This window comes from Mesocricetus auratus, unplaced genomic scaffold (genome assembly GCF_017639785.1).
Source record: "Mesocricetus auratus isolate SY011 unplaced genomic scaffold, BCM_Maur_2.0 Super-Scaffold_100013, whole genome shotgun sequence".
Lineage (NCBI taxonomy): Eukaryota > Metazoa > Chordata > Mammalia > Rodentia > Cricetidae > Mesocricetus > Mesocricetus auratus.
The window spans coordinates 52724114-52750612 of NW_024429196.1; the positions used below are offsets into that span (position 1 = coordinate 52724114).

At 39.9% G+C, this 26499-nt stretch overlaps 1 protein-coding gene across 2 annotated transcripts in view; it reads right to left on the reverse strand.

Moving 5' to 3' along the window:
- Positions 1-26499, reverse strand: part of Exoc2 (exocyst complex component 2) — a 173890-nt gene that overhangs the window by 42544 nt on the left and 104847 nt on the right. Inside the window, exons 14-22 of one of the 2 annotated variants that reach the window (XM_005066420.4) lie at positions 21952-22017; positions 21677-21834; positions 21140-21261; positions 19823-19884; positions 14991-15071; positions 14437-14496; positions 13703-13764; positions 11540-11606; positions 8367-8483 (exon numbers count right to left, since the gene is read on the reverse strand). In XM_005066420.4, the coding sequence (XP_005066477.1) occupies positions 8367-8483; positions 11540-11606; positions 13703-13764; positions 14437-14496; positions 14991-15071; positions 19823-19884; positions 21140-21261; positions 21677-21834; positions 21952-22017 (795 nt within the window). The remainder of the gene's footprint in view (positions 1-8366; positions 8484-11539; positions 11607-13702; positions 13765-14436; positions 14497-14990; positions 15072-19822; positions 19885-21139; positions 21262-21676; positions 21835-21951; positions 22018-26499) is intronic. The other variant, XM_040755775.1, reaches the window with a different exon arrangement.

Here is a 26499-nt window from a genome sequence, read left to right on the forward strand (position 1 = left end):
ATGTGGAGAGGGCTAGAGAGATGGCTCAGTGGTTAAGAGCACTGGCTGCTCTTCCACAGGTCCTGAGTTCAATACCCAGCAACCACATGGTGGCTCATAACCATCTCTAGTAGGATCTGATGCCCTCTTCAGGCAGAAAGGTGTACATGCAGATAAAATACTCATATACATTAAATAAATAAATATACCTTTAAAAAGGCTTGGAATTAAATGTTTTAAACTCCTTACAGCTAATAAGATAGAAAATTAAAGTGAAGGAACAAACTCAGTTACTTAAGATATTAAAGAAAGTCATTAAGGCCAAATAGGTTTCAAATTATGTAGGTTCTTTGAAAAAAAGAAAAATGTGGGATGTAGCTCAGTGGCAGAACACTTGCCTAGTATGTGTAAGGTCCTCAGTTGAATACCTGGTACTGCAAAAAAGCTATGGGACAGGAGAGAAGGTGAGAAGGGAAGAAAGGGGAGGAAGGGGGTGTGGGAAAAGGAAGGAATGGGACGGAAAGGGAGAAAGCAAAGTTCCTGGCAAGGACAATCCTGAAATGATGACGGAGCTGGGAGACAGCTCAGCAGTAAAGAAACTATCATGCGTCTACTTAGAAAGCCACTCATGGGTTTGGAGGTTGAAAGGGGGCGAGGGAGGACAGGAGGGAGAGAGAGTTGGGATTGATATGTGAAACAAGCTTGTTTCTAATTAAAAAAAAAAAAAAGAAAGCCACTCATGTCAAAGAGCCAGGTTATGGTGACACATACTTGTAATCCCCACATTGAGGAGGCAGACACAGGCTGACACCTGGAGATTACTAGCTAGTCGGCCTAGACTGATAGTGAGCAACAGTTCTTGGAAAGAGACTTTGTCTCAAAAAACCAACATGGACTGCTCATAAGAATGACATATGAAGTTGACCTCTGACCTCTACATGCAAGTGCATACAGACCATGCACACCTGCACACACACAAATGTAGCTGCATACATATGAACATACATACACACATTCCTGCACACTTACCCCTTAAAAAATGAAAAAAAAATTACCAGTAACAGAAATAAAAGGGAGTACTACTTCATACCCTACACTGGCATGCTAGAAAGAGGTTATTTTAGTTTTACACCAGGAAGTCTGATAACACTGAGCAAACAGACAAACTTAAAAGTCAATTGAGGCCATTATTTTAATAAGATTTACACTTGCTACTTTTGCAGAGAAACGAGTCCAGTTCCTTACAGTCACCAGTAAGTCCAACCCCAGGAGAGCTAATGCCTTCTTTTGGCCTCTGTGGGCACCTAAATATACATGGTATACACACACACACATACATCAATAAGGTAAATCTTCAAAACTTAATTTGGAAGAGCTAAGCACAGTGATGCATGCTTTTAATTCCAGAACTTGGGAGGATTTCTATAAGTTGGACACCAGTCTGGTCTACAAAATGAGTTCCAGAATAGCTAGGGCTGTTACACAAAGAAATCCTATCTCAAACAAAACAAAACAAACAAAAACAAAAAACCCTGAAAACTTACTTTGGAACAAGAAGCTAACTGATAGTAAGAAGTGTCCCTGTAACAGAAGAAAGCAAACTGGAAGAAGCAGATGCAAGGGGGAGGGCAGTTCAAGAACGGGCCGCTAGCCTTCCCCTGCAGTGGGTCTCAGTGACTTACTAAACCTGGGTGGTGAGTACGCCTACACCCCAAATGTTGTTTAATAATCCATTGTATACCCAAGGTTTGGCCTTTACTCCTTTGTTCCAGTCTCCCCCTCAATGGCATAATCATATACCTTCATAGACTGTTTGATTTAGGCCCTCACATCCATTGAAGGATACTCTGGAGAACTTCACTGCCGATTATCGCCACCTCTGGTTTCAAAATTATACCACAGTAAGTTAGTTGGCTTTCCTTCAGACCAAGTTGCTAGCATTAAGAATTAAATGAAATATAATTCCAATGAACAGTAAACTTCAGGGAGATTAGACACAAGTGAGGATATAATGAGTAAGAGAGCTAAAGAAATACCCCTAAGTAGTACTGAGAATTAATGATGAGGATCAATGAGCAATGACAAAAGCTGAAGTACCATGGAGACCAAAGTGAGGAGGCTTTATGGTTGATGAACTGATGAGAAGGACATATCATATGATGAGAAAAGGCGAACAAGACTTTGTCAAGCTGAGATTGATTAAAGAAAGTCCATCTACACAGCAACAGAGCCCAGGAAGCTGGTGCAGAAGGAGAGGCTGAGAGAACAAATGAGGTGAATAACAGCACTCCACAGTTAGGGAGATTGATGAATGCCTCCCATAAATACCAGCCAGGGGCATTTTGGTTTTGTCCTCCAGGCAAGAAGAGGCTCAAGAATAGGGGAAGGAGGAAGAACTGTGCAGTCAAATTTGTTTCCAGATGTTCGCTGGATACTCTGTGAAGGATGAGTTGGATATCAGGAAAAACACCACAGGGTCAGATGAAGAAAAAGGCCAGGCTCCTGACAGGAAAAAAGCGGTTCAAATGAGTAGAACATGGTCCAGAAGACCCGGGGTTTAATATGACAAGTGTGCAGCTTAAACTGTCATGAGGGATGCAGCCAAGAACAATTCCCATTAACAGAAGAATAAATATATATGAGTCGGGGTGGAGTGCTACCTAGCATGCATTGGGTTCAGCCTCCGGCACTGCATAAACTGGTTATATTTGTGTGTGTTGTAACCCCAACACTTGGGAGATGGAGACAGGAAGATCAGAAGGTGAAGGTAATCCTCAGCTACATACTGAGTTTGAGGCCAGACTGAAATATAGGATCTTGTTTTAAGAAAAAAACAACAACGACAAAAACAAATGAATAAAGAAAAGGTGGTAATTATATACAATAGAATACTACACAGCCTTATAAAATAAAAGCCTGTCACTGTAATGATATGAATGAAAATAGAGGACACTGCATTTAGTGAAATAAGCCAGGCACAGGAAGACAAATGCTGTGTGACCTCACCTATAGGCACAACAGTTATCTTTCTAAAGTCAGTTTTATAGACCAAAGCACACAGCAGTTCAGAAACTATGGGGGGGGAGATGAAGATGGGGTATGAGAAAAGGAGAAATTTGATCTAAGGCACAAAGTTTCATAGACTGGAGGAATTTGGTTTAGGGAACCACTGCACACTGCATGGGGGTACCTAACAATTATTTTAGCTTTCAAAATTATTCAGATAATACATTTTTAATGTTCTCACCACAAAACACGGTTAAAGAGTGGATGGAAACGCTAATTAAACTGACTGAATTTTTCTACCATGTATACACAGATCAAAATGTTACACTGTACTTTACAAATAAACATAATTAGCATTTGCCATTTAAAATCAATAAGGAAAAGGGTACAATTCATAGGTTCTGGATATTTGATCCAATGGTGACTATCTATGACAGGAAACACATCAAAAGAAAAGGAAGGTGCCTTTGGCTTAGGGATCCTGGCCAGATGCTCTGAAATCCCACTAGAAATGTCTAGTGAAGATGTGTGGTAGAAAATGGATATCAAGTCAAGGGATGAGGTGGAAGGTTCAAGCATTTGGGCATCACTGGCATTAATGGTAGATAAAGCTGTGGGCAAATCTGATCACCAAAGGAAACTGTGCCAGGTCGATGGAAGCAACAGTCACATGGTCAGAGTACACAGGTACACGGGAGATGGTGACAGAGAGGCACCTTCACCTGCTCAGACGAACCTTTCTACCGCAATGCCCTCACACTCTACCTGGGAGAAGCGGCCAGAACAACCCCTTGTTCCTATTCCTTCACAGCTTTGTAAAGACACAGAAGGGAATCCAGCCCCTCTTTCTTCTGAAACCACACCCTGTGCCTGAACCTTTCGTCTCCTTTCCTGACAGCTTTTCTAAAGGCTGCAGTGGAGAACACGCTGTCAATGGCAGGTTCTTGACTTGACTGATGTATAGTTTTCTTTTCTCTGCTCCCTTCACCCTCACTCACTCTTCCTTTCCTACCCTTTCCTCCCTCCCTCCCTTACTGTGGACAGAACCACTGGCAAGTAAACCTAATCTACTGCTGAGTTACGCCCTCAGCCCCCACTGTCTATTTATTCACATGTGTATCTCTCTGCCTTTCTCATATGTAGAAGGAGTGTGAGGCAGCTAATAGCATCAACGATTTAGTTCAGTTTTTGGTAAGAGGGAACCCATTTGCTCAACTTACTTGTATATAGAACCTTAAGCTCTAAGATGAATTCATTTACAAGTCATTTGTTGTACAAAAATAGCTTCTTAACAAATTGAATTAATGCATTCTGATGAAGTAATGGGAAGCTAAAACAAGTATAGACAGAGATAACACAGCAGGAAAGAAACAAAGCTGCATTCATTCCCATCAATACATTTGAATGGCTACAAAATTAAAATATCTAAGAAGTATACTCAGTTAAGCTAAAAATAATGAACTATGCTACATATATAAAGAATCTTCTCTTGATATGTGAAGAAAAGAAACTGTCCCTTCACTCTCTTAAGTAGAGTTTCTGAAGTCAGGAGCATTTAATACTAGACTTGATCAATGTCTACATTCCCAAGTCAGCAAGAATCTGCAATTACACAAATACTAAATAAGATGTTTGTTTTCTTAAGATTGATTCAAGTTAAGCAGCATCTAACATTATGCAAAAAAGTACTTTATTATTATAGCAGTCACAATAAAATAACATGCTAAGGCTCACCAAGTGCTCCTGAGGAATTTGATCTGTCTCATATCTGGTCTCTATCCTCTGAACAAAGATCTGCATCTCCTTTGGTCTCTAAATGCTTCCCAACTATCTCTTCTATTATATAGTCAATAAAAATGGAAAGGCCCTCATTTTCCAAAAGGCATGCAAACTAAAATATATACATGAATATTTTACAAATGAAAATTAAGAATTATGCTGGGAAATGATGATGTAACGTAACTACTTTTCCCAAAGCAAACTGGCTATTTATTACTAGGAACCTGCAGATCTTAGGGTGCCATGTTAAGTTAGTGAGGGAAGCTGATCAGGTGTGGAGTATGTATGTATATAAGAGGTGATTAGGAATGGGTTTAGGTTTACTGTTGGGGGTGACTGGAGAAGTTAGAAGTAATCTTCTGTCTTATTAACAACAATAAACACTTTGTCTAGTTCATTAAAGAGGATTTTCATTTTTATTTCTCCTTTTCAAAAATATAGTTAGGTCTTTCACAAACAGAAACAGAAGATGGGTGAGGAGATAGAACAATCTAGATACACAGCACTTGCTATCTGTGACATAAGGTAGAGACCTGTGGGTTCCTCAAGAGGCCTGTTGTAAGGTGGAACCTTGCAGTGTAAGAGGGCTTTATATTCTCATCTAAATAAACCACCACTCAGTGTTGCTCAAGGTCAAAATGCCACACATTAATTAATCAATTAGCTTCATGGTCTATTTCTACTTTCTTGGAGTATTGGAGTATATCATGAGACCAGTTCCATTCTTGGCCTTAGTATATAATATAGGACTGGAAGCACTGAGGACTTGGAATCAAAAGACTTATTTTCAAGTCCCTGCTACTTTCAAGTGACGTTCACACACACTCTGCACCTCTACCCCTATGAAAATCACAGAACTAAAATATCACCCTCATTTATTTCTCAGAGATTCTATAGTAGATAAAATCATATATGAGGGGGCTGGGAGCTGGCTAGTTTGGTCAGTGCCCCATGCACAAACATGAATCCTTAGTGTGAACCCCAACTATAGTGGTATGTACCTAAAGCCCAGGAGTTGATGGCCAACTAACCTCGCCAAAACTGGTGAAGTCTAGGTTCAGTGAGAGAGCCTACCTCAAAAAATTAGGGAGAAAATAGAGGCAGACTCCTGATGTTGGCCTCTGGCTTACACAGACCCCCCCGAAAACATACACACACACACACACATACACACACACACACATCACTGATCATTAAATTTTAATAAAGTCACCAAAAGCATGACTGTGTATATACTATTTTTATATTAAATCAGCTCTATTTTGAAGGTAAAAACAAAATGAAGAGGCCAGAGAGATGACACAGTTAGTAAAGGTGCTGGCTGGCAAGCCTGATTACTGAATCCAATCCCTGGGTGTTGGGGAAGTCCTGTTATTTGCCTGTGCATTTGTCAATAAAGTACTGTCTGGCCAATAGAAAACCTAGATAGGAGGGACTAGGAGTCGAGGAGGATTCTGGGAAGGGGAAACACAAGAGAGTCAACATGTGACGCCATGGGGGTAGGACGCCGGGAACTATTCTCCGGTAAGAAACATACTTAGATTAACAATTATGGGGTAATTACTTAAGGCAGAGCTAGCCAGTAAGAGACAAATAAGGCCAACAGCTTCATAATTAATACAGCGTCTTGTGTGTTTATTTGGGGACTAGAAAGTGCCAGGCGGCTGGCAGGGGATAAACCAAAGCAGCTAGCAAAGGAAAAAGCTTCTCTTAACACCTGGGATCCACACGGTGGAAATAGCACCCACAAGTTGTCCTTTGACCTCCATATGAATGCCATGGCATGTGTAACATAATAAAATTTTAAAGAAAGAAACAAGATAAACACTTAATTACTTAAGAAACAAGATGAAAGAATCTTAGAAATGACGGTTTTCAGACTTCTACTGGCAGAGCACCAATAAGGAAGAAAAAAGGGAAGGGAAAAGGAAAGGCAGGAGGAAGGGGGGAAGAGAGAAGAGGAAGGAATCATCGTGGAGAAGTGTCTCCCCTTGCCCTTCCAGCCAGCACATCCCACAGTAGGAATGGAAAGAGGGGGCCATCCAGTGACCATGGAGAGATCCTCTACCTGCAGGACAAACACAGAAACAGGAGAGATGGCTGTCCATGTGACCTGTCTTATGACTTTATTGCAGGCGTCTAGAGTTATGTCACTGGAAAGGGAACTGTGAAAAATAAGGGCTGTGAGTGACATTTTCCTGCTTGCTTGACAGCATGACAGTATAGTAAGCAGGTGTGCTGTGGTCCAAACTGCTTTACTCTATTCCTTTCAGCCACATCTGAATAATTTCAAGACATTCAAGAAATAATTCTTTAAAACATAATGCTAAGTGGGCAAAAAGCCTAGTGTCTATTCTAAGCCAGCTGGGGTCCTCATATTATTTTTCTGTGATGTAGACAAAGATAGGGAAAGATATCAAAAACTTTCCTTTATGTCAGTTTCATTTTGCTTTATACAGTTCAGTATAACCTGAGGTAACATAATTTCTGCTTATTACTTTACAAAAACAGAGAGGAAGTCAAACAATGCTTCTAACCTATGCAATTTTTAATTACCCCACACATTAGTATTTGACTGAATAAAAGCAAAGTACCCATGTTCCACAGATCTTACAATTATGAACATGAAAATTTTCTGGAAATAAACTAGACATTTGGCCTCAAAGCCTTAAGTCACAGCATTTATCAGCAGGATGATTAATCTTTACAAAAAGGCAGGAAAACAAGACAGAGCCACCCACTCTGACATTTTCATTCTTAAAAAAAAAAAAAAAACAAAAAAACCCAAGCTAGTGTATGAACTGGAAGCACATTTATAAAAAGTAGATCGTCCACTGAGAGTAAACTCTGATTACATGATTAACAAGATGGTTATCTTTCTTGTTTTCTTCTCTGAGAAAAGTGCACTGGCATTAGACAGTTGGCTCAGTTTTACCCAGAAATCTGATAAACTTTGCTCAGGAACTAGTAACCTTTACAACATGGTACTTCATTTTTTCCTTTTCTGCTTATTTGAAAAACTATAAACAAGAGCGCGAACATCCTAAAACACCAAACCAGCTCCACTGATCTGCATACACACTTTTGCCTACTTCCAGCAGGCGGAGCACAAAGCACACACAAGTTCTGGTAAGCCAGGAAGGAAGGGGCCAGAGAGCAGGATGTGAGCATGCTCTGCTTAAGAAGTCAGGTGGGCTTCAATCTCAGGGAGAGGAAGAAGGTAGGAACAGGCTGGATCAGCAGGAAGGGGTCTCTGCAGTTAGGATCAGAACTGCTGTCAGCAGTGCCTAAAGGCTTAACCCTCATAACAGGAGCCAAATGGGGAAGATACTTAAAGATTTCGGTTTGATTTTTTTCTCTCCTAATTGTCTTACCTGACTTTTGAACAGTTCTGACAGGGTTGAGCAAACCACTTCAACCACAAGAAAGCTTTGCTCCAGAGAAAAGCAGTGTTACATTAACAGTTCACAGCAAGGAAGGAAGTCATCCCCTACAGGTGGGGTGAGAAGAATGGAGGCCTGGGTAACAGGAGGGAAGGGCAGCCCAGTAGGTGCCAAGAAAATAGGTATTCAGACTTGCTGACTGAATACCAAAACACTTACCTGTGTTATCTTTTCTATTCCCTGGAAGTTGTGCTTTTCAAAATGCTCTGCAATGTTTAGGAAGGTGTGGCGTTCTAAATAGCAGCAATTACTCAGGACTATCAAAAGCCGCTGCTCCTAAAATTCAAACAGGCCTTTAGAAGTTTGCATTGAGAGTACTGGTGAATGCGAACAGTAATCTTGATCATGTATTAAGTGTAATATCAGGACTCTGCCCTTTAAAATCAATATCTAATGCCTTGATTTTTCTTGGCTATTTATTTCCCAAAATTGATACACAGAAAAACATTCCACTAATTGTTGACTATTCCACTTACACTGAAGAGTTAAGAGACTTGAGGTACAGCTCAGCCCTGAGTTTTTCTCCGGAATGCTCAAGGCTCTGGGCTCTAAATCCAATACCCCCCAAGGAAAAAGTCAAATATTTCCTTTAATATTTTATACACACAAAAGGCCACACAAATTGATATTAAAATGTAGGAACTATTAGAAAATAGTTTATGAATCTTTCATAACTTGAGAACATTTTAATACCATATTATCTATCTGAAAGGCTCCTTGTTCCTTAGAAGTTTCTGACTGTGAGGGCCTGTGGGCATGCTTCCTACATCCAGGAAGAGCCTCCTTCCAATGGGGAGTGAGTGTCTCTGAGGCCACTCTACCTCACCCCAGGAAGACAAGGAACAGGGAAGAGAGTCTCTTGTTGTTATATTCTTCAAGGCTTTACCCACCTAAATAATTTCCTACACAATTATTAGACTGTACTTGCAATGCTATGAATACAATGGACTTTTTACAGTTCAGAAGAACTATATCAGTAAATAAAATTCTAGGAATGGCCCCTGCTGCTGCTGCTGCGGTTCACTTCAGGGTAGCCCGGGTCAGTGTTCCTGCAGGTGGGGGGCATTCTCTGGAATGGTGACTCATCCAGGGCCTTCAGTCAAGATCCTCGACTAAAACTAAGGCACAACCATTTTCCAGGAAGAGTTCTCACCCACAGTTGGTTACTCTTTCTGTGCATAATCAGAGAAACTTATAGTTAAGTACTCCAGGGGAGAAATGCAGAAAAACACATTCTTTGAGGCATGTGAACCAAGGGATAAACTAGAGTCTCTAAAGTCAATAGCCAAGCAAATCTGTCTTCTAGTAATTATATCGAACTCAGCCAAATGCCCAACATCTTCTTGTTCTTTATTACAATTAGCTATCTTTATTTCCAGCACAATGCTGCCTACTTACCACCGGTTTTGGTCATCAACAGATATAAATAAAAGATTGGAGAGCCACTAAAGTAACCCAGACAACAAAATGCTGCTGGTGGCCCTGAACTAACGTTTAAATGGGAAATGGCATTTTAAAAAGGCCAGAGGAGGTCATACTCTATATGACATTAATTTTCCATAGTGAATACATGGCAGGAACAATACTAGAAAGGAAGCAAGTTGGGCATGGTGAAGCCATACTCTCTTTCGTCACTTCTGACATATCATGACACATTCCTTTTATAGGGCATGAAGTAAGTGACTTTCCAGCAGCCACTCCCAGCATGCTGAACCCCACAAATGTGCCAAATGGCTTCAACCCATCCTTCACCCCTCTTTCATTTAGACTCAGACTTCCATTCTAGTTGACTGAGCCTGCAGGTCTTTCCTGCCCTGGTCTCCAGATGTCCTGACTTGCTTTTCCCCACTACAGCATGTATGGAACCTCTGCATAGTGAGAAGAAATACTTCAGTAACCTAGAGACTAACTCTTAGCAAGTATATTTTGTTCATATATGTTATCCGAAAGATCATATGAAATCAAAGTCGGAAGAACCGAAGAATGACAACAATCTAGTTCTTGGGCTTGGATGGCTCATCTGAAGCTTGTTAGCACCTGGTGCTGGTATAGAGACACACATTTGCATGTAGTGCCTGCATATGCAGGAATGGGCCATATATATGCAGGACTTCTCTGTACTGACAGACAGCACCAGAAATGGACACTTTGGCTCTCAAAGCCCCTGACGCTGTAAGAAGAATCTTCTGACTCTAAATCTAGATCTCTTTCTTACCCAATCTGCTTTCCTGCTGGTTAGCACAGCCATGAGAGAATCTTGATCCCCTGAGAAGACTCAGATCTGATAGACCCCCTCCATGGGAAGAAAGACAGAACAAATTGCAAATGGATGAACGTATCTTGGGAAGTAAGTGGACAGGTAAGATGCTGTGAGGAGCAAAAGGAAGTGCAAAACCCTTGGAGACTGCTAAGAGCCTGAAGGGCAGCTCTGCACTTCCTGGGAGAAGGATCACGTGGAACCGCCTGGCTCTCCTCTTATCCCTAAAGAGGGATGAGAGGCTCAGGGCAGCACTCCATAGCAGGGGTGCACACAAACCAGCTGGGAAACGGTTGATGGGTCCCAGTGTTTAATGGGAGGTGGGAAGGGAACAAAGGTCAGAAAGGTCACTGTGTATCAATTAGGCTCCATCTAAAAGACCAAGAAAACAAAAGCATAGTTGGCCCAGATGACTGGAAGGGTCTTAGCTTCCAAGGCTTTTTCCTCCAGTCCCATCCCTTCTACCCGACTTTTTCCTAGATTTGCCAGGGAAGGCTGGTTTCAACTCATGTTATGGCTTCCCTTCACTCTTGCTCTTTGTCCTTGCTGATTTATTATTATTTTTTTCTTAACACAAGCTACAGTTATCTTGGAAGAAGAATCTCAACTGAGAATGAGTAAATGCCTCCATTAGATTGCCTGTAGGAATTTGGTTTTGGCTTTGTCATGTAACCTATGTTCAAATAAAACACGGTGCTAGAAGAAATAAAGCAGAGAAAAGTGGAATTTGTCAGGCAAGAGAAGCAAATGACACAAAGGAAATGCCTTGCCCTCAGCCTCCTCCCAGGCCATCCAGGCAACTCTGCAGCACCAGGGAACAACCAGTACCCTTTAAACACTCAAGATACAGCGGATGTGTTGGGTTTCTTTATGTTTAACTCGAGATGGAAATTTCTTTCTGCGAAATACACACAAATCTTTATACAATATAATGTTGTCCCAGAGTGTACCGCAGTGTCCACAGAGTTCATCTTACATGCGATGATGTTTTCCATTCAAGTGACTTAGGCTGATTGCCACAGCCATTACCTTTAACATGATATACTTTACTTTCTGTGTTTGGCATTTTACTTACTGAAGTCAAACTGAAGTCTTCATGGATGCTTCCAAACAAATCAGGAGAAGAAACATCAACAGAAAGACTAAACACAGAAGAGAATAGTCACAATTAAAACTGACTGAAAACTACAATGACATCAAATGTTTTGATAAAAGTGGCTGTACAGCTTTCTGTAGATTTTCTTTGTACTTAATTATTAATATCATAAGGAAGCACTGAGGACTATCTCTTATCCTGGGTCATATAAAACTTATATGGCATCATTATCAATAGTCAAGTGGCTGTATTAAATTAAAAAACAAATTACCAAATGGGAAAATGTCAAACAATACTCACATAATTAAAATGTTTTTGACTATCAGAATTCCCAGGGGAAGGGTTGAAGTTCACTTTCACAGTTTTACTGGTAAGCTAAGAAATTAGTTGATAACACAAAAGCAATCAAAAATGTAAAAATGTGAAAGACAAAAGCAGGTAAGCAACCCACTAATATACTAATATACTGATTTAACAGAATCAGAAGACACACCTTAGCAGAATTTTTCTTTAAACTTGACAGACTTGAATTAATATGGAAGTCTAAAATAATCAATATGAAATAATACTTCAAAATAGAGATAATAAAAAGATCCCAATCAGAGCTGGGAGGTGGTGGTACATGCTTTTAATCCCAGCACTTGGGAGGCAGAGGTAGGCAGATCTCTGTGGGTTCCAGGCCAGCCTGGTCTACAGAGTGAATTCCAGGACAGCCAGGGCTACACAGAGAAACCCTGTCTCAAAAAACCAAAACAAAACAAACTAACAAAACAACAAAAAGATACCAATCTGAAAAGAGTTGAAATATAAAGTAATGGCAATTAAAATAGCATTAACTGATATAGAGTATATTTGAATGATTAGAGCTGAAGAAAAGTTCGGAAATGCTACACTACCCGTTAGAATCAGCAATGTAGGAAACAGAAATTTTAACAAATAAGAAAAGATTGATTTAACCAGATCACAGATCTGCCTGTGAACACTAACACAATATTCTGGTGGGATAATGAGCCAAATATATGAAATCAAGTCAAAGAAGACCTACAGGAATTAAAAGTGTGGGTTGGGGAGATGTCTGTGAATGTAGTGCTTGCCACCCAATGTGAGGAGCAGAGTTCAGATCTCTATGTAAATACCAGGTTGGTAGGATAGCTCACCAGTACTCTCAGTACTTATGAGGTGGAAATGAGCCAGCTAGACAAACTGAGTCAGTGAGCTCTGGGTTCAAATGAATGACCCAGCCCATATATATGGCAGAGACATATCTGAGATAAACATTTTTCATCTACTTCTGACCACAAAGTGCCCGTGCACTCACACATACACATAAACATGCATACACCTGCAGGTAAAAACACTGGACATGTACACACACACACACACACACACACACACACACACACACACACACACAATTATTTAAAGAAGTATTTGTTCACTGGAGATGATAGTTTATATACTGAAGAGCAAAAGTTAACGCTAGGAATGACCTGCACAGACGCATGTGTTTGAATGCCCACAGAGAGTGGCACTGTTAGGAAATATGTGGGGGCAGGCTTTGCAGTCTCATATATGCTCAAGCTATGCCCAGTACATAGTCTCTCCTTTGCTGCCTTCAGATTAAGGTGCAGAACTCTCAGCTCCTTCTCCAGCACCATGCAGCACACCACCATTTCCATGATGATTATGGACTGAACCTCTGAAGCTGTAAGTCACCACAATTAAATGCTTCTTGATAGGTGTTGCCATGGTCATGATGTCTTTTCACAGCAATAGAAACCCGAACTAAGACACTAAGCAGAAAAATTCTCAAATTGCCAACTGGATTAAAACACTTATTTTGATATTGTGTTAAAGCAGGGCCCTTAGGTGCACAGGAATTTCACATGCCAAGTGTCATTCAGAAGGACTGCACATGCTCAGTGTCAACCGAGAAAACTACACTGTGTGCTGCTCCGTGTAACAGTGTTGGGAGACAACTACAAGTGTTTGTCAAGAGTCAGGGCTGGGTAAGGGCTCAGAAGGCCGACTCGGGCTGAAGAGAGTGAGGGCAGCCAAAGCACAGTCCCGCCAACCTAGATTACATGTCTTACATTTATTACTCTTAAATGCATCAAGGAAATGAATTATATATTTACTTACTGAGTAGTATCTATGTCTGCATCAGGTTTGGTGCTCAGTTGTTCCAAACAGTATATAAAAACCTGGATTAAAAATAGCAAGTTTCAATAGTATGAGTTTTCAGGTATTAATCTATTTGAATATTAAAACAATTTTATACAAATTAGAGCAGAACTGTCTGGCCCATAAAAAATGAGGTAGGGCAGAGATGTGTGTAATAATGTAGGTGTGCAGGTATGTGTGTGTTTGTGTGTGTGTGTGTGTGTGTATACATGTGAACTAAGTAGTAGAAATATATATTCCTCATCAACATCTAATTACATAGGTGGCAGAATATTAAAAACACCTTGTTTGAGTCAGTTGTTATGTTCCTGAATACATTTTGGAAGAAAGACCCTTTTTCTTTTCCTTATTTATACATGTACCTATGAAGCACTGGTTCCAATCAAACAACCTTACAACTCTGGATGAATTATAAGCAACCAATTTTCATTTAACTTACTCTGCTGTCTACAGGAAATGAATACAAAGTACCAGGACAACAGAACACAATATAAATGAGATACACAGATACTGCTAAAGCAAACAAGAACTAATCCTACATTAGTTTCATCTGTATAGCTGACTTACTCTAAATGCGTATGTACAGAGATGAAATTTTAAAGAACTCTTATTTAATAGTGAAATGAACATTATCAATGGTGAATGACAGATCAATGTATGAATACAGAGTCTATACCATTGCTTTTAGTTACCTGCATGATACTGATGCTTAGTTGGCAAACTTCCTCTTGAGTTTTAGGCTGTTGAAAGACCTATGAGAAAGAATTTAGATTTTAAAAAGGTTTTGATTATGCCAAGAAAACAAAACAAGAGCTAAATATAAAAGCTAAAACACAGAAAACCACTCTGCCTATCAGTAATCTTACTCTAGAAGGGCTAGCTTTAGGTTGCCTATGATGGTTCTGATTCCCAGCTGGCTGATAATACCCAAGTCAGTCATTCAGTCCACAAGAACCCCGCTCTGCTTGAAGCTACTGGACTCACATTCTAACTACTCAGCATGCCATGGAACATGGATTCAACATATCTATGTGGGTAACTAAATGAAGGCATTTTGGAAGAGAGAGTGGCTCTAGGACATCAATAACTACAGCTCACTGTGATTCCCAGGTAGGGAATTTTTCTTTTCTTTTTGTTGTTACACCCCAACCGGAGTTTCCCCTCCCTCCTCTCCTTCCAGTCCCTTCCCACCAGGCAGGGATTTCTTAAGGCTGGCGAAAGCAGGAAGAACACAACAGAAACTCACGCTGGCTTCTCCAGGCTTGCAATCGACAACACCCTTCAATGACTGTAGGGAGTGCACGATGCTCTGTTCAAACTGACATGGCTGAAAGAAAGAAAACCTCCTTAAACACAGACACTGCACTGGCTATGAAGACGTATTTATGGAGCTGAATGCGGCTAAAAGCTCAAGTCCTCAGAGTTACAGAAAAGAACAAAGACACAATCTGACCATAAGTCTATACTCACTGAGGTTGAGATTGGCATGTTTTAAAAGGGAAAATTTAGAAACTACAGCTTTTCTAATCCATGTAGAACTGAGTAAATTTTTCATCAAAATTCTCCTTTCATAGGAAACCAACAAGGAGCAAATATAAGGCATTCATACTTGAGGACTATAATGCATGAATATTATGCATGAACTCAATTTTCTAGGCCATCTCTTACATCTCTTACATTGTTCAGTCAAACCTAATGTTATAGCAACCATCTGGAGGAGGTGCAAAATCCTTAAAGCCAGCTGAGTCATTATACTTATTTCCTACATCACTAAGTCAAAAAATGAAACTTGCAGCCTACCTTTAATCCTAGCACTCAGGAGGCAGAGGAAGGCAGGTCTCTTAGTTCAAGGCCTGTCTGGTCTACAGTGTTCTAGGGCACCCATGACTATACAGAGAAACCCTGTCTCAAAATACCAAAAAGAAAAAATAAAAGAAACTTGCAAATATGTTTAAGCAAAGGCACTCCATGAAAAGTGGGAACAGATCTCAACATCCCAGTGCCTGTGTTCTGTGTTTACTTGAAGCTCACATGAGTGGATCTGATAGACAAAATTCTCATTACACACTTTTCCAAGTTGAGAGAGACCCACATGATAGTTACAGTGATGTTTTTTTAATAGACATGAAAATATAATTTAAACAATAATAAGCATCATGAAGAAAATACTGAAGTTCATAGAAGAAAATGGTGCTGGAGAGTCTTCTCCCTAAACAGGATGGCCAAAGTCCCTGAGAACAGGGAGAGAGAGGTATGGGGACATCATGGCACAGGAAGGACCAGGCAGAATCATGAGGACTGAGGGCCACAGGAAGAACAGTGAATTGCCAACACTGAAAATAAGTGCAGAGGTGCAGTTAGGACCTAAGATTTTCAAGGACTCTGTGCAAGGCCAAGACCAACACTGCATAGCCCACTCTGGGCAGGACATCTGCAGTAAGAACCGCAGGCATCAGTTTTTAGAAGGTGTTTGAGAAAAAAAGCAGAAGAAAAATCCATATACGTAAAAAAACAAAACAGGGTCTTGGTATTAGTAGTGTCACTATATTGATACACTTTGAAATCACTGGGGCACCATGAAGAACAGATTAAAGTAGAAGTGTGAAAAGGAAGAATAGGCTGAACCATAAATGCACAAAAAAGCATCTGGAGTTACACTGTTCATTGTGGCCAGCATGTAGGAAGCCTGGGGTTTAATTCCCAAAGATTACAAAACAATGAAAGAACAAACAAACTGTCAGATGATGGTCTGCTTATTTAACCTACCATCCACAAGTAGGCACAGCAATAGAAGATTTAAACAAAAATAGCAAGCATAATACTGAGAATGAAAACTCAATGTCAGCTGTGGGCAGTGAGATGCTGGGGTTAGGATTTGAACTAGAAATCTTGTATTAGGATTTGAACTAGACTTGCTTAACCTTTACATCCATATGAATTCCATGAATGGATAGGAAACACTAGACGGTTTAGAAAGCAGCTTCTGTCAAGGCATCAGGAAATAGCACGCTAAACAACTGCTCTTCCTATTCTAGAAACTTCTCTGTTTCTTGTCAATTAACCACCTATAAGAGGTTATCAAAACTACTCTAGTTCTGAAAGAATTCTCCAAGTTAGAAAAAAAAGAAGGGAGGGAGGGAAATCAGACAGATGGACAGGAGGAAGGAAGAAGGGAGGATGCGTTTTTGACAAAGCAGCACGCTTTCCACTAAGTTGTTGAGGGGCCTTGGTGAGTTTCTTGCTGAAGACACATTCCAGACCAAGAGCAGCCATGACCTCAAAGGCTCAGGGCTCACTTCCACAGCACACAAGGGACCCTTCCTAATCTCAGGCACAGCAAAGGGAGAAGCAGTCTCCTCACAAGTGCTAGGCAAAGGATAAGGGCATGCAAATGATCCTGTCCCCTCAAAGATGAGTGTGCACACCCTCGAGCTGGGATGTGGCTCCTGCTCTAAGTCTTGACCCTCCTCTCCTTTTGAGAGAGTTCTGTGCTGAGCAGCTACAAAGGTCATCAGCATCATCGAGCCCACCAGACAGCCAGCTGCCGTCTTCCCCTGCATTTGTCTAGAGGATGCTTTGGCTGCCTTCAGATGAACCACTTCAGCTGTTTGTTCACGTGACCCAAAGGGCTTAGTTCTTTTTAACCCTGTGTGCACTCATGTGGCTTTTGTGTGTATGGTGGGGGAGGGGAGCTAAACACAAATTAACTACCTTATTATTATTACTGCACTAGGGGAATCCAATTTTAGAAATAGACTATAGCCATATTTCCCTAATGATCTGTCTAGTCATTTTTCAGGGTCCTTTCACAATGGCCTAATCTATGAGGCAGGGCCCAGGAGGCTGTGCATGCTGACTTACTGACCAGGAAAGATCCACAGCCAGAGTCTGCTTTGTGCTGGAGGACAGATGTTGGCCAGTTTTTGTCTTTTAATGAAACAAGGACTTTAACTTTCTCAAACTGAACATACAGCTTTTTTTTTTCTTTCCTTTGTACAAAACTAATTTGAGATAGGTATCAAGCACCACATTAAGGTCACTTGACATCAAACTTTCTACACCTATTTCATCAGTGGCTGATATCACAATAATTCCCTTTTAGCATACCCTTTAGGGTCTCTGACTCTTAGTTGCCTAGAAGAGATTTTAAGACATAGTAAGGAATCATGCAAGCAAGTAATTAGCAGGGTGGCTCCCTTTCCTACAAACATTAACAAGCAAACTCCTTTGCAAACCTTTGCAGTTTACATGGTGCTTTAGTGCATAGTCCCTTATAAGCCAACTGGGAGGGGAGCGCGAATTCAGCAGATACTCAGATCAGATCAGCCTGTGAATGTCTGTGGAGGCTTGTCTTCTTAACTGATATAGTAGGGCCCAGCCTGCTGTGAGCAGCACCCCCTAAACAAGCTATTCAGAACTATACAGAAAATTAATGGGACTATAAGCCTGCTGCCAGCCATCAAACATCCTCTCTCATGGTTCTTGCTTAACTGCACTGGCTGTGAAGTGAGTCCCTTGACTAAAGACACTGCTGGGTGGAACAGTTCTTGCCCTGACTCCCCTCAATGACAGACTGTGACCTGGACTTGTAAGCTAAAGACTCCATTTCTTCCTCTATGCTGCTTTTGTTCTGAGTATTTTAGCATAGCAACAGAAATGAAACTAGAATATTCAAATGATTTCAATATACAATCAATATAAAAACTATCGTACAGTCCTTTATGTATCTTAGAAAGTGAAGAACTAAGTATTATATACACCCTTCCTCTACAGATTTAGTGTGAGAGAACTAATCAAAGAATCCTTTTTATTTAAATGCAAATAATAGAATCAATAGAGCAAATCCTACCAGTTAAACATTTTCATCTAAAGATCCTCTGCAATAGAATCATAACTGATTTATTAAAACTAATAAAATATCTCAACTCATCTCTTGCATGATTTAACTTAGAAAACACTGGAGGTGGGCATGTCTTTTCTAAGCTTAGAGAACACTGGTATCCATTTATACTGGCCTGGAGTAGAGCCTTGAACTCCAGAGGAGACAACCAGCCCCAACTTCTAAAGTAAGATCCCTCAGAGCCAGTGCAGACTCCAGGAAAAGGAAAAACGCTGTGTGGTACCTCTGTTCCCAACTTACCAGTGATTTATAATTTGTAGGGCAAAATCCACTTTATTCTTGGCAGAAGCTATTAGTTCCATCCTCAGAATTTATTTTCTGTCCCTTGCAAAAGAGGACATGAAAGAAACTGGCAGTAGCCACACCACTGAACAGCTATTTCCTGGGGCATGGGGATACTTTCTAGCCAACAGGCTCTGAAGACAGTGGCTGTGGCGCTCAGATACTGCTCTACTTTCTTCCTGGCAGAAGTAAGGCCTAGAGGAGCCACCAGGACTGCCACACAGAAACCAATGCAGAGGGTCATAAGAACAGATGTGACCCTGGGCACAGGCTGTATGACAAGCTGTCTAGTGAGCATGAAGAAAAGGCAACCACTGTCCTCCTGTATAAGGTCTGTTTCAGCAACAGCCCGATTACTATCAGACTGTTAGGGCACCCATTGGACAGGCATGAAAACATTAAAAATTATGGAAAGTATTTTCAAAGGTAATTAAAATACTAAACCCACCCAGAAAGAGGATGTTCTAGAATGAACACATTGAGTCTGTGTACTACTTGACCTGTGTACAACAACTGCTTACAGAGGCTTGTGCTTCTTGTTTTGGTTTTGTTTTAGTTTTGGGGATAGAATCATTCTTCTATCTTGTTTTTCTGAAAACTTCAGGTTGCTAAGACATGTGGAATTAAGATGCTCTAGTACTAAAAAGTAATGCAAACAGAAGTAGTGATGCAGCAGTGAGACAGACCACCATGACTCCCACTGTTCACTCATTTTAAATGTCTTTGATCAGCAGTAAGTAAAACTGACTTTGGGAAAGGATGTTTTAAGATTATGTTATAATGTCTAGAAACTAGTCAGTGCTATAATATGAATTAGGTATGGTTCTTATTAATATAAAAGCATTTACTTTGTATATAACAAACACTAATAATAATAAAAAGTAATTTAAACTTACTAGGGAAGTCAGTCCTTCATTATCAACAATCCAATCTTCTTTTTCAGCTAATCTTTTTATTTCTACATGGAAAACAAAGACACAGATACTTTCTATTATAATTATCTCACTGAGCTTCAAGAGAAACAAAATCCATGAGTTGTGGCTTTTAATTATTTTTTATGTTTGTGAAAAAAAGAGATACAATGTAATATTGGTAGACCTGAGGACTCAGTAATGTATTGTTCACATTCTCTAGCAAAATCATTTTTGTTTGTTTGTGTTTTGAGACAGTTTCTCTGTTTAGCTCTGTCTATTCTGGAACTCACTCTGTAGACCAGGCTGGCCTCAAAACTCATAAGAACCACCTGCCTCTGTCTTCCAAGTGCTGGGACAAGAGGTGTGCACCACCACCATGCTCATGCAAATACTTCTGGGGTTTTTGTTTGTTTTTTCACACAGCCTAATTTGGAGCCTTCTAGACTAGGATCAAAGTTACCTCACAACAGTGACTACTCACTCAGTATTTTTCACCAAGTGCTGGATATGTGTAAAGTAAGCCTCCAGGATTTCTTCTCTGAACTCCAAACTGTAATTTAGATTCAGCGTGAGTACTCCTTCTCATTCCTGAATGGTGGCTGCATCTCACTTGAGGAAAGACCCTGGCCCAAACTTTCAGCGGGGAAGCTTCCTTCCGTGAAGGTGGGGGGATGTTTAGATTCTTAACTGGATTCCATTCTCTTCCCTTTGACACAATGTATTAATAACTACCAAGTCTACAGTGCAGGGCCTTCCTCACTTAAAATCCTGGTGGCAGATGATAATGGTATATGCTATTTATAACAAAGTTCTTGTTTTTTTCTTTTTGTTTTAACACTTTAGTGCTTCAACAGTCACTTTACAAAAATAACTTAGCAGCCTTTTGGTGGCTCTACATAAAAAATTCTGGAAAAAATTTAAAGAATAAAGAAAACCATGTGTAATTTCTAGCATTCATAGAAACACTGCCAATGGTATTCTGATTTCATGTAAATTTTAAACAGGATCCTTATTTTACACATACTTTTCTATTCGGCAGTTTCTATTTAAAATTTGTTACAAAGATGTTCTTAAATTCTTAGTTTCAAGTACATCCACCTTAACTTCTGCAGTGTCTTAAATCTCAACTAAATTGTTTTAAAAATACTTTTAAAAAATTCTATTCTATAGCTAGAAATGAATAAATACATCCAAATTCCCCTAACACTAGTTTTCTCTTATTTTCACACCTTTGGAAGCTGGAAATAAGCCAACTCAGGTAACTCTGTCTAGTAAAAGCTATTAATTTTCCTAACATACCTTCTGCAGTATGTTGCAGTGTCACCATTATACAACGTATACGGAGGTCCAAAATTAGGTCCTGGATAATCTGTAACATGTCATTGGGAATTTCCAGGGCAGTCAATGATTCATAAGTCATCCTGGCAAACAAATGAAACAGAACACAGTGAGTAAATGGGGCCCCAAGCAATCCCTGCCACTGCCTGGACTATCCTGTAATTACACCTTATAGGGCTTATTAGCAACAGTGTTAGGTTGAAGGCTGAGTGCAGCAGGGGCTATACAGGGCCCCTGCAATAGATGGATGCAATACAGGGTGACATTCTTATCCAGCACAAACTCCATGGATGCTTAAGAGTTGCTTGGTTAGATTCTAAGTGAGAAATAGGAGAAGTAGCAGGACAGAGAGACAGAAAGTTAATTCTTTGTTGACATGTTAAGCATCACATCCTACCCTGGAATGCTGACCGTTTTCAAAAAGCACTAAAGCAAACAAATACATGTAAACCCACTGAACCCTTTCAATGCATATGGCTCCCATGGGTCCATACTTACCTTATGGTCTGGATGACATGTGCGAGCCACTGCCCTGAGAGTTCTGCCTGCACCTCCCAACCTCCATATTGCCTTCCATCGCCCTCTCTGAGGCTGAGTGGGAGCAGGGCTCCCCGGATCAGCTTCACCAGGGATTGCATTACTTCCTGAATCATTTTCTAGAAAACGAAAAGCAAAACTGCATGATAAAATGTATCGTGCCTATAAAGTCTTCAATAATGGTGGGAGAGAAAACCCAGTGCTCTGAAGAGTTGGCAGTCTCATCCCTCACTTACCTTGAAATCACTTTGTCTCTGCCTTACATTCTTTGCTCTTTCGATCTGGCCTGACTTCTCAGCAGTCTTGGAAATGTAAAAACAAACAATTATTAGCTCTCTTTTAGAAATAACTTAGGAAAGTTAAGAAATGCTTTCACTTCTATACATGAAGACACATGAAACTTAACTGGATTAAATGAAATGCTAAGACATAACCAGAAAAACCTTTCTTATTCCAAAAGAAGTTAGCCAGCCTCTTTCTAAGTTCTGGTATAAATTTATGTACAAACCCAAGAATCAAGTTGAAACTACAAATTTTGTAGGTGAATTGGGTGCCTAATTCACTAATTTTTCATCAACAACCTATACTATTAAATCACAGCACACCGTCCATGGCAGTGTTCTTCACATCATGCCTCACTGTTTGGCATAGCAACAAAGGAAGAATTAATGGAGCAATCCCTACGACATCTGTTCCATTTCTTCCACAAATATTTATTATAAACACAAGCACTGCATCTGTCATTTTATTTTTGTTTATAAATCATTGTCTTCTTTACAGTGTACCTTAGAGAATACATTCTACTGTTCTAGGATTATTTATTTCTGTTTACTCATAAAGCCTATGTTTTTCTTTTCTTAATGTAATGCATGGAAGACTGTTTTCATAATTAAGAGAAATTCAACTCTTATTTATCCTCTAGTTTCCTATTAAAAAATGTTCTGACAACCAACTATTACTACATAAAATACCCTAAAAGGACAAGCTTATGATCTTTTCAGATAAAGAAGCAATAAAAAAATTAAAAATTACAAAAACAAACTCTTGCATTTCATTATCACAATACAGAACTTAACCGTTAAGTTTAAAATTTCAGGTATTGTTGATTGAGGTTAAAGTCATGTCAAAAGACCTTTCCAGTTAAGAACAGGGACATTATAAATAATTACAATATTACTCTGAAGTTAATGTGAGAATATAAGTAATGCTTTATATATGTATATATATTATACACATGCTAGAGACACAACTCATGGAGCTAGGTTATATATGAACATCATTGATGTGAATGAGTAAAAAAAACTGTGATATGTTCTAAGAAGAGGTATTCAACATATATATAGCACATAATTAAATGTATCTTAAAATTTCATATTAAGCTGTAAAGGCTTTATTATTTTTTCCTTTGTAAAAATATACTTTTGCTTTGAAAGGTAAAAATGCAAATTGCAAGTTTACCTCATAACCACTGAAAAAGCTAACTCCTGAGTTCACTGCCTCATGCCACTCCAATTTCTTTGCAAAACAAGAGGGTTGTATCTTTATTTTCAATACAAATGAGAAATACCCAAAGTGTAGCAAGCAGGAAAGTGCCGGGATTAGGTGTTCAGCAAGCTCTGGGTGGGCCTAAATGTCGCAAGGGGGCAGGCCATGTGCATAGGTGAGATGCTGCTGCAGCCAGGAAGGTATCACACCAAAAATGTTTCTCTCTTCACCCAGCCAAACCACAGGGCTCTACTGACCTCATTTCTGCTTTGTCCAGCTCATTAAGTGATACAGAGAAGCCTTCCAAATGCTGCTATTTGTCAGATCTTAGTTGGGACCCATTTTTCTCTTCCATCTTCTCTCACTAATTTTGCGTATAGTTTAGATACTATTTCCCATATGGGTATCTGCAGCCTTAGAGACTCATAGATCTCAATTACCTACTATCTCTTGAATAATTCACAGGAACCTTACATACTGCACAATAAGAAACAGAAACCTAGAAGGTTTCCTCCAATAAAGAGACTTTATGAATGGTACCTTCTTAGCCAGAGATCTGTTGCATTGCTATATCTGAATGCTTGCCTTCAGTTCTCTCCACAATCTTCCAACAATAGCTCCACACTACCTCTGAATGCAAACTACACCACTTCTTTCTCTCCACCTTCACTGACAACACCTCTCCCACCCCTATGGCTCCTGCACACACAGCTTCTTCCCATGATCCTCTCCAAAGGCATCTGGCTCACTGTGCTTCCAGGCTCACCCCAAGCCACTGACACCCAAGACTGCTAGGACCTGTGCATGCCAGGGCTCTCCTTGGAGCCTTCCCGTGGTCATACATGCACTATGTTAGCTCCTCTGTCTACTTTCTGTAAACTAAGGTTCAGCTGAGAGATTATGTCTTCTGAGTCCGTTTTCTTCTGTATCCCATTACTGACCATCTTCATTAGAAGCCTGGCTTTATTCCTTTGATAGATATTCAAGAATTAGGATAAGTTTTAAAAAATTAACTGTTAATCAGCTTCTTTAAGAGGGGAAGAGAGTAAAGTTTATCCCAGTCATTTATTTATATGGTATCTGAGTATTTTGCATGTATGCTACATGTGTGCACATGTATAGCATGTACATGAGAATGAGTGTATCAGCACCTAGCATACTGTGGTTAAGAGCCTGTTCTGAACATGCTTTCAGAAGCATTCTCACCTTCAATCACCTTCTGTGCTGATCTAACTGCCTCCAAGAATCACCTAGGTATCAAGTCCTGTTGTGACAGACTAGCCAGCCACCAAGGAATAGCATTCTGTGCTTGCTATATGAAACATAATTTACTGTATGATGCTACGCTACACTATGCTCCTGAAAAGTCCTGTGAACTCAGTTCTTTAAAGCCCAGAGACCTAACTGTCAACAAAACGGAGAGCACTGGGATGAGAGTTTTGTGTGATAGCAACAGTTAGATTGTGTTGATATAACAGAACTGAGCAATCCCAGTACAGAATATATGTTCATAAGGTCTGCTCTATTTAAAAGCAAAAGTAATTGTTTAGCTTTTTATAAAATTTAAGTTTTCTTAAAGCTGTAGGACTACTAAAAAGTTGATTCCTAATATTTCACAATTATTTGATGCTTTAAAATACACTACATTCGAAACACAGCCACAGGTGAGATAGTATTATTACCCACTTCGTTAACTAAAGCCTCAGCTCTTTCCTGCACACACAGACCAAAACCAGTTTGTGGTGAGCCCAACGGCAGATTTCGCTGTTCTGATTCACATGGGTCCAAATAGTTTAAAGAAGTGACTACTGTTTAAACTGCTAGAAACGTTTAACGAACAAGCTTTCAATAAACTAAGAGAGTTCTACAACAAGAAAAACAGGACATTTAGTGAAGTCTGTTATCTAAAGGGACAGATCTCCCCCCAGTGTCCACTTAACCGAGTGTCCAGTTTCCCTCATTGACTGAGTGGGCACACTTCCCAACTCTTCTGCTCCTTGTTACTTTGCCATAGTGGCTCCCAAGCTTCTCGACAGAGAATAAATGCTCTAAAAACATGATGAGCTTCTGAAGAGAATCATACTTATTATAATAACTTTAAAGAAAAGTTACAGACATAAATAGTCAGAAACACCACAGACATAGCCAATTCAGCACACGAATTAAAATGTATTTACTTTCATTTCAACAGTTTGCTGCCAAGAAACCTGAAGTAGATCACAGTTCTTAATCTACAACCAAATATTCATATATTTACTCTAACTAGGTAGGACATATAAGTATATTCTCTTTTAGCAGAAGTGGCAAAACACCAAAGTCATTTGTCAACTTTATGAGTCTTGAAAGACACAAAGCAACTCTGCATGTAAGATGTGTCGCCTACAGACAATGATCCAGCTGGGTGGTAGCGGTGCACACCTTTATCCCAGCGCTCAGGAAGCAAAGGCAGGTAGATATCTGCATTCAAGGCCAGTCTGGTACACAGAGTAAGTTTCAGGAGAGCCAGTACTACAGAAAAACTTTATTGTGAAAAAAAAAAAACAAAAAACAACAACAAAAAAGAAATGATTCAAATTACTGGAATAAAACACTTGGCTGGAAATAAGTAACACGGTTTAAAATCCATTTTCTAGAGGACTTGCTTTTTATATGCATTAATCTACATTACATTCTTTTGTGCTACTGTAGAAATTCATCCGTCTACTACTTTCCAATGCTACTAAATCTTGTTTATACCTGTGGGTGCCAGGCCAATGTTATTTCAAATACTAGAATAATTACGATGAGGACATGACCCTAGGAATCAAACTCTGGGCCTACTGCTTTACAGACAAGACCCTACCATGAGGCTGCATTCTCAATAACTCAGCAACACAGCTTTCCATGGAGTACCAGTTGTTTCTCCTCATGATCTGTACTTGAAGAGATGGCAATGCCACTTTTCACCAGGCCACAAAGTGACTAAAACTCAAAGTGCATTTCTATTGGATGCACAGAATTTTCACACCCTCATAACTGGGGACAGATATACAATGTAATTACGGTACTCAGTCAATGTGAGAAATTGAAAGGGAAGTGCAGCTCTTCACATACATAAGACCTGTAGGACCAGAAAAGGCCAAGGTGGAGTGCAGAGGTCCAAAGAGAACTCCAGAAAAGGACTTGCAACCTCCCCTCTCTGACACACCAGAATCCTAAGACTGCTGAGTCTGCAGAGATAAAAGCCTCCCATTCTCTCTTCTACACAGCACCCCAAGGAACCTGCGAGAGCCTGAGATCTGAGAAATTCATCATTTAAC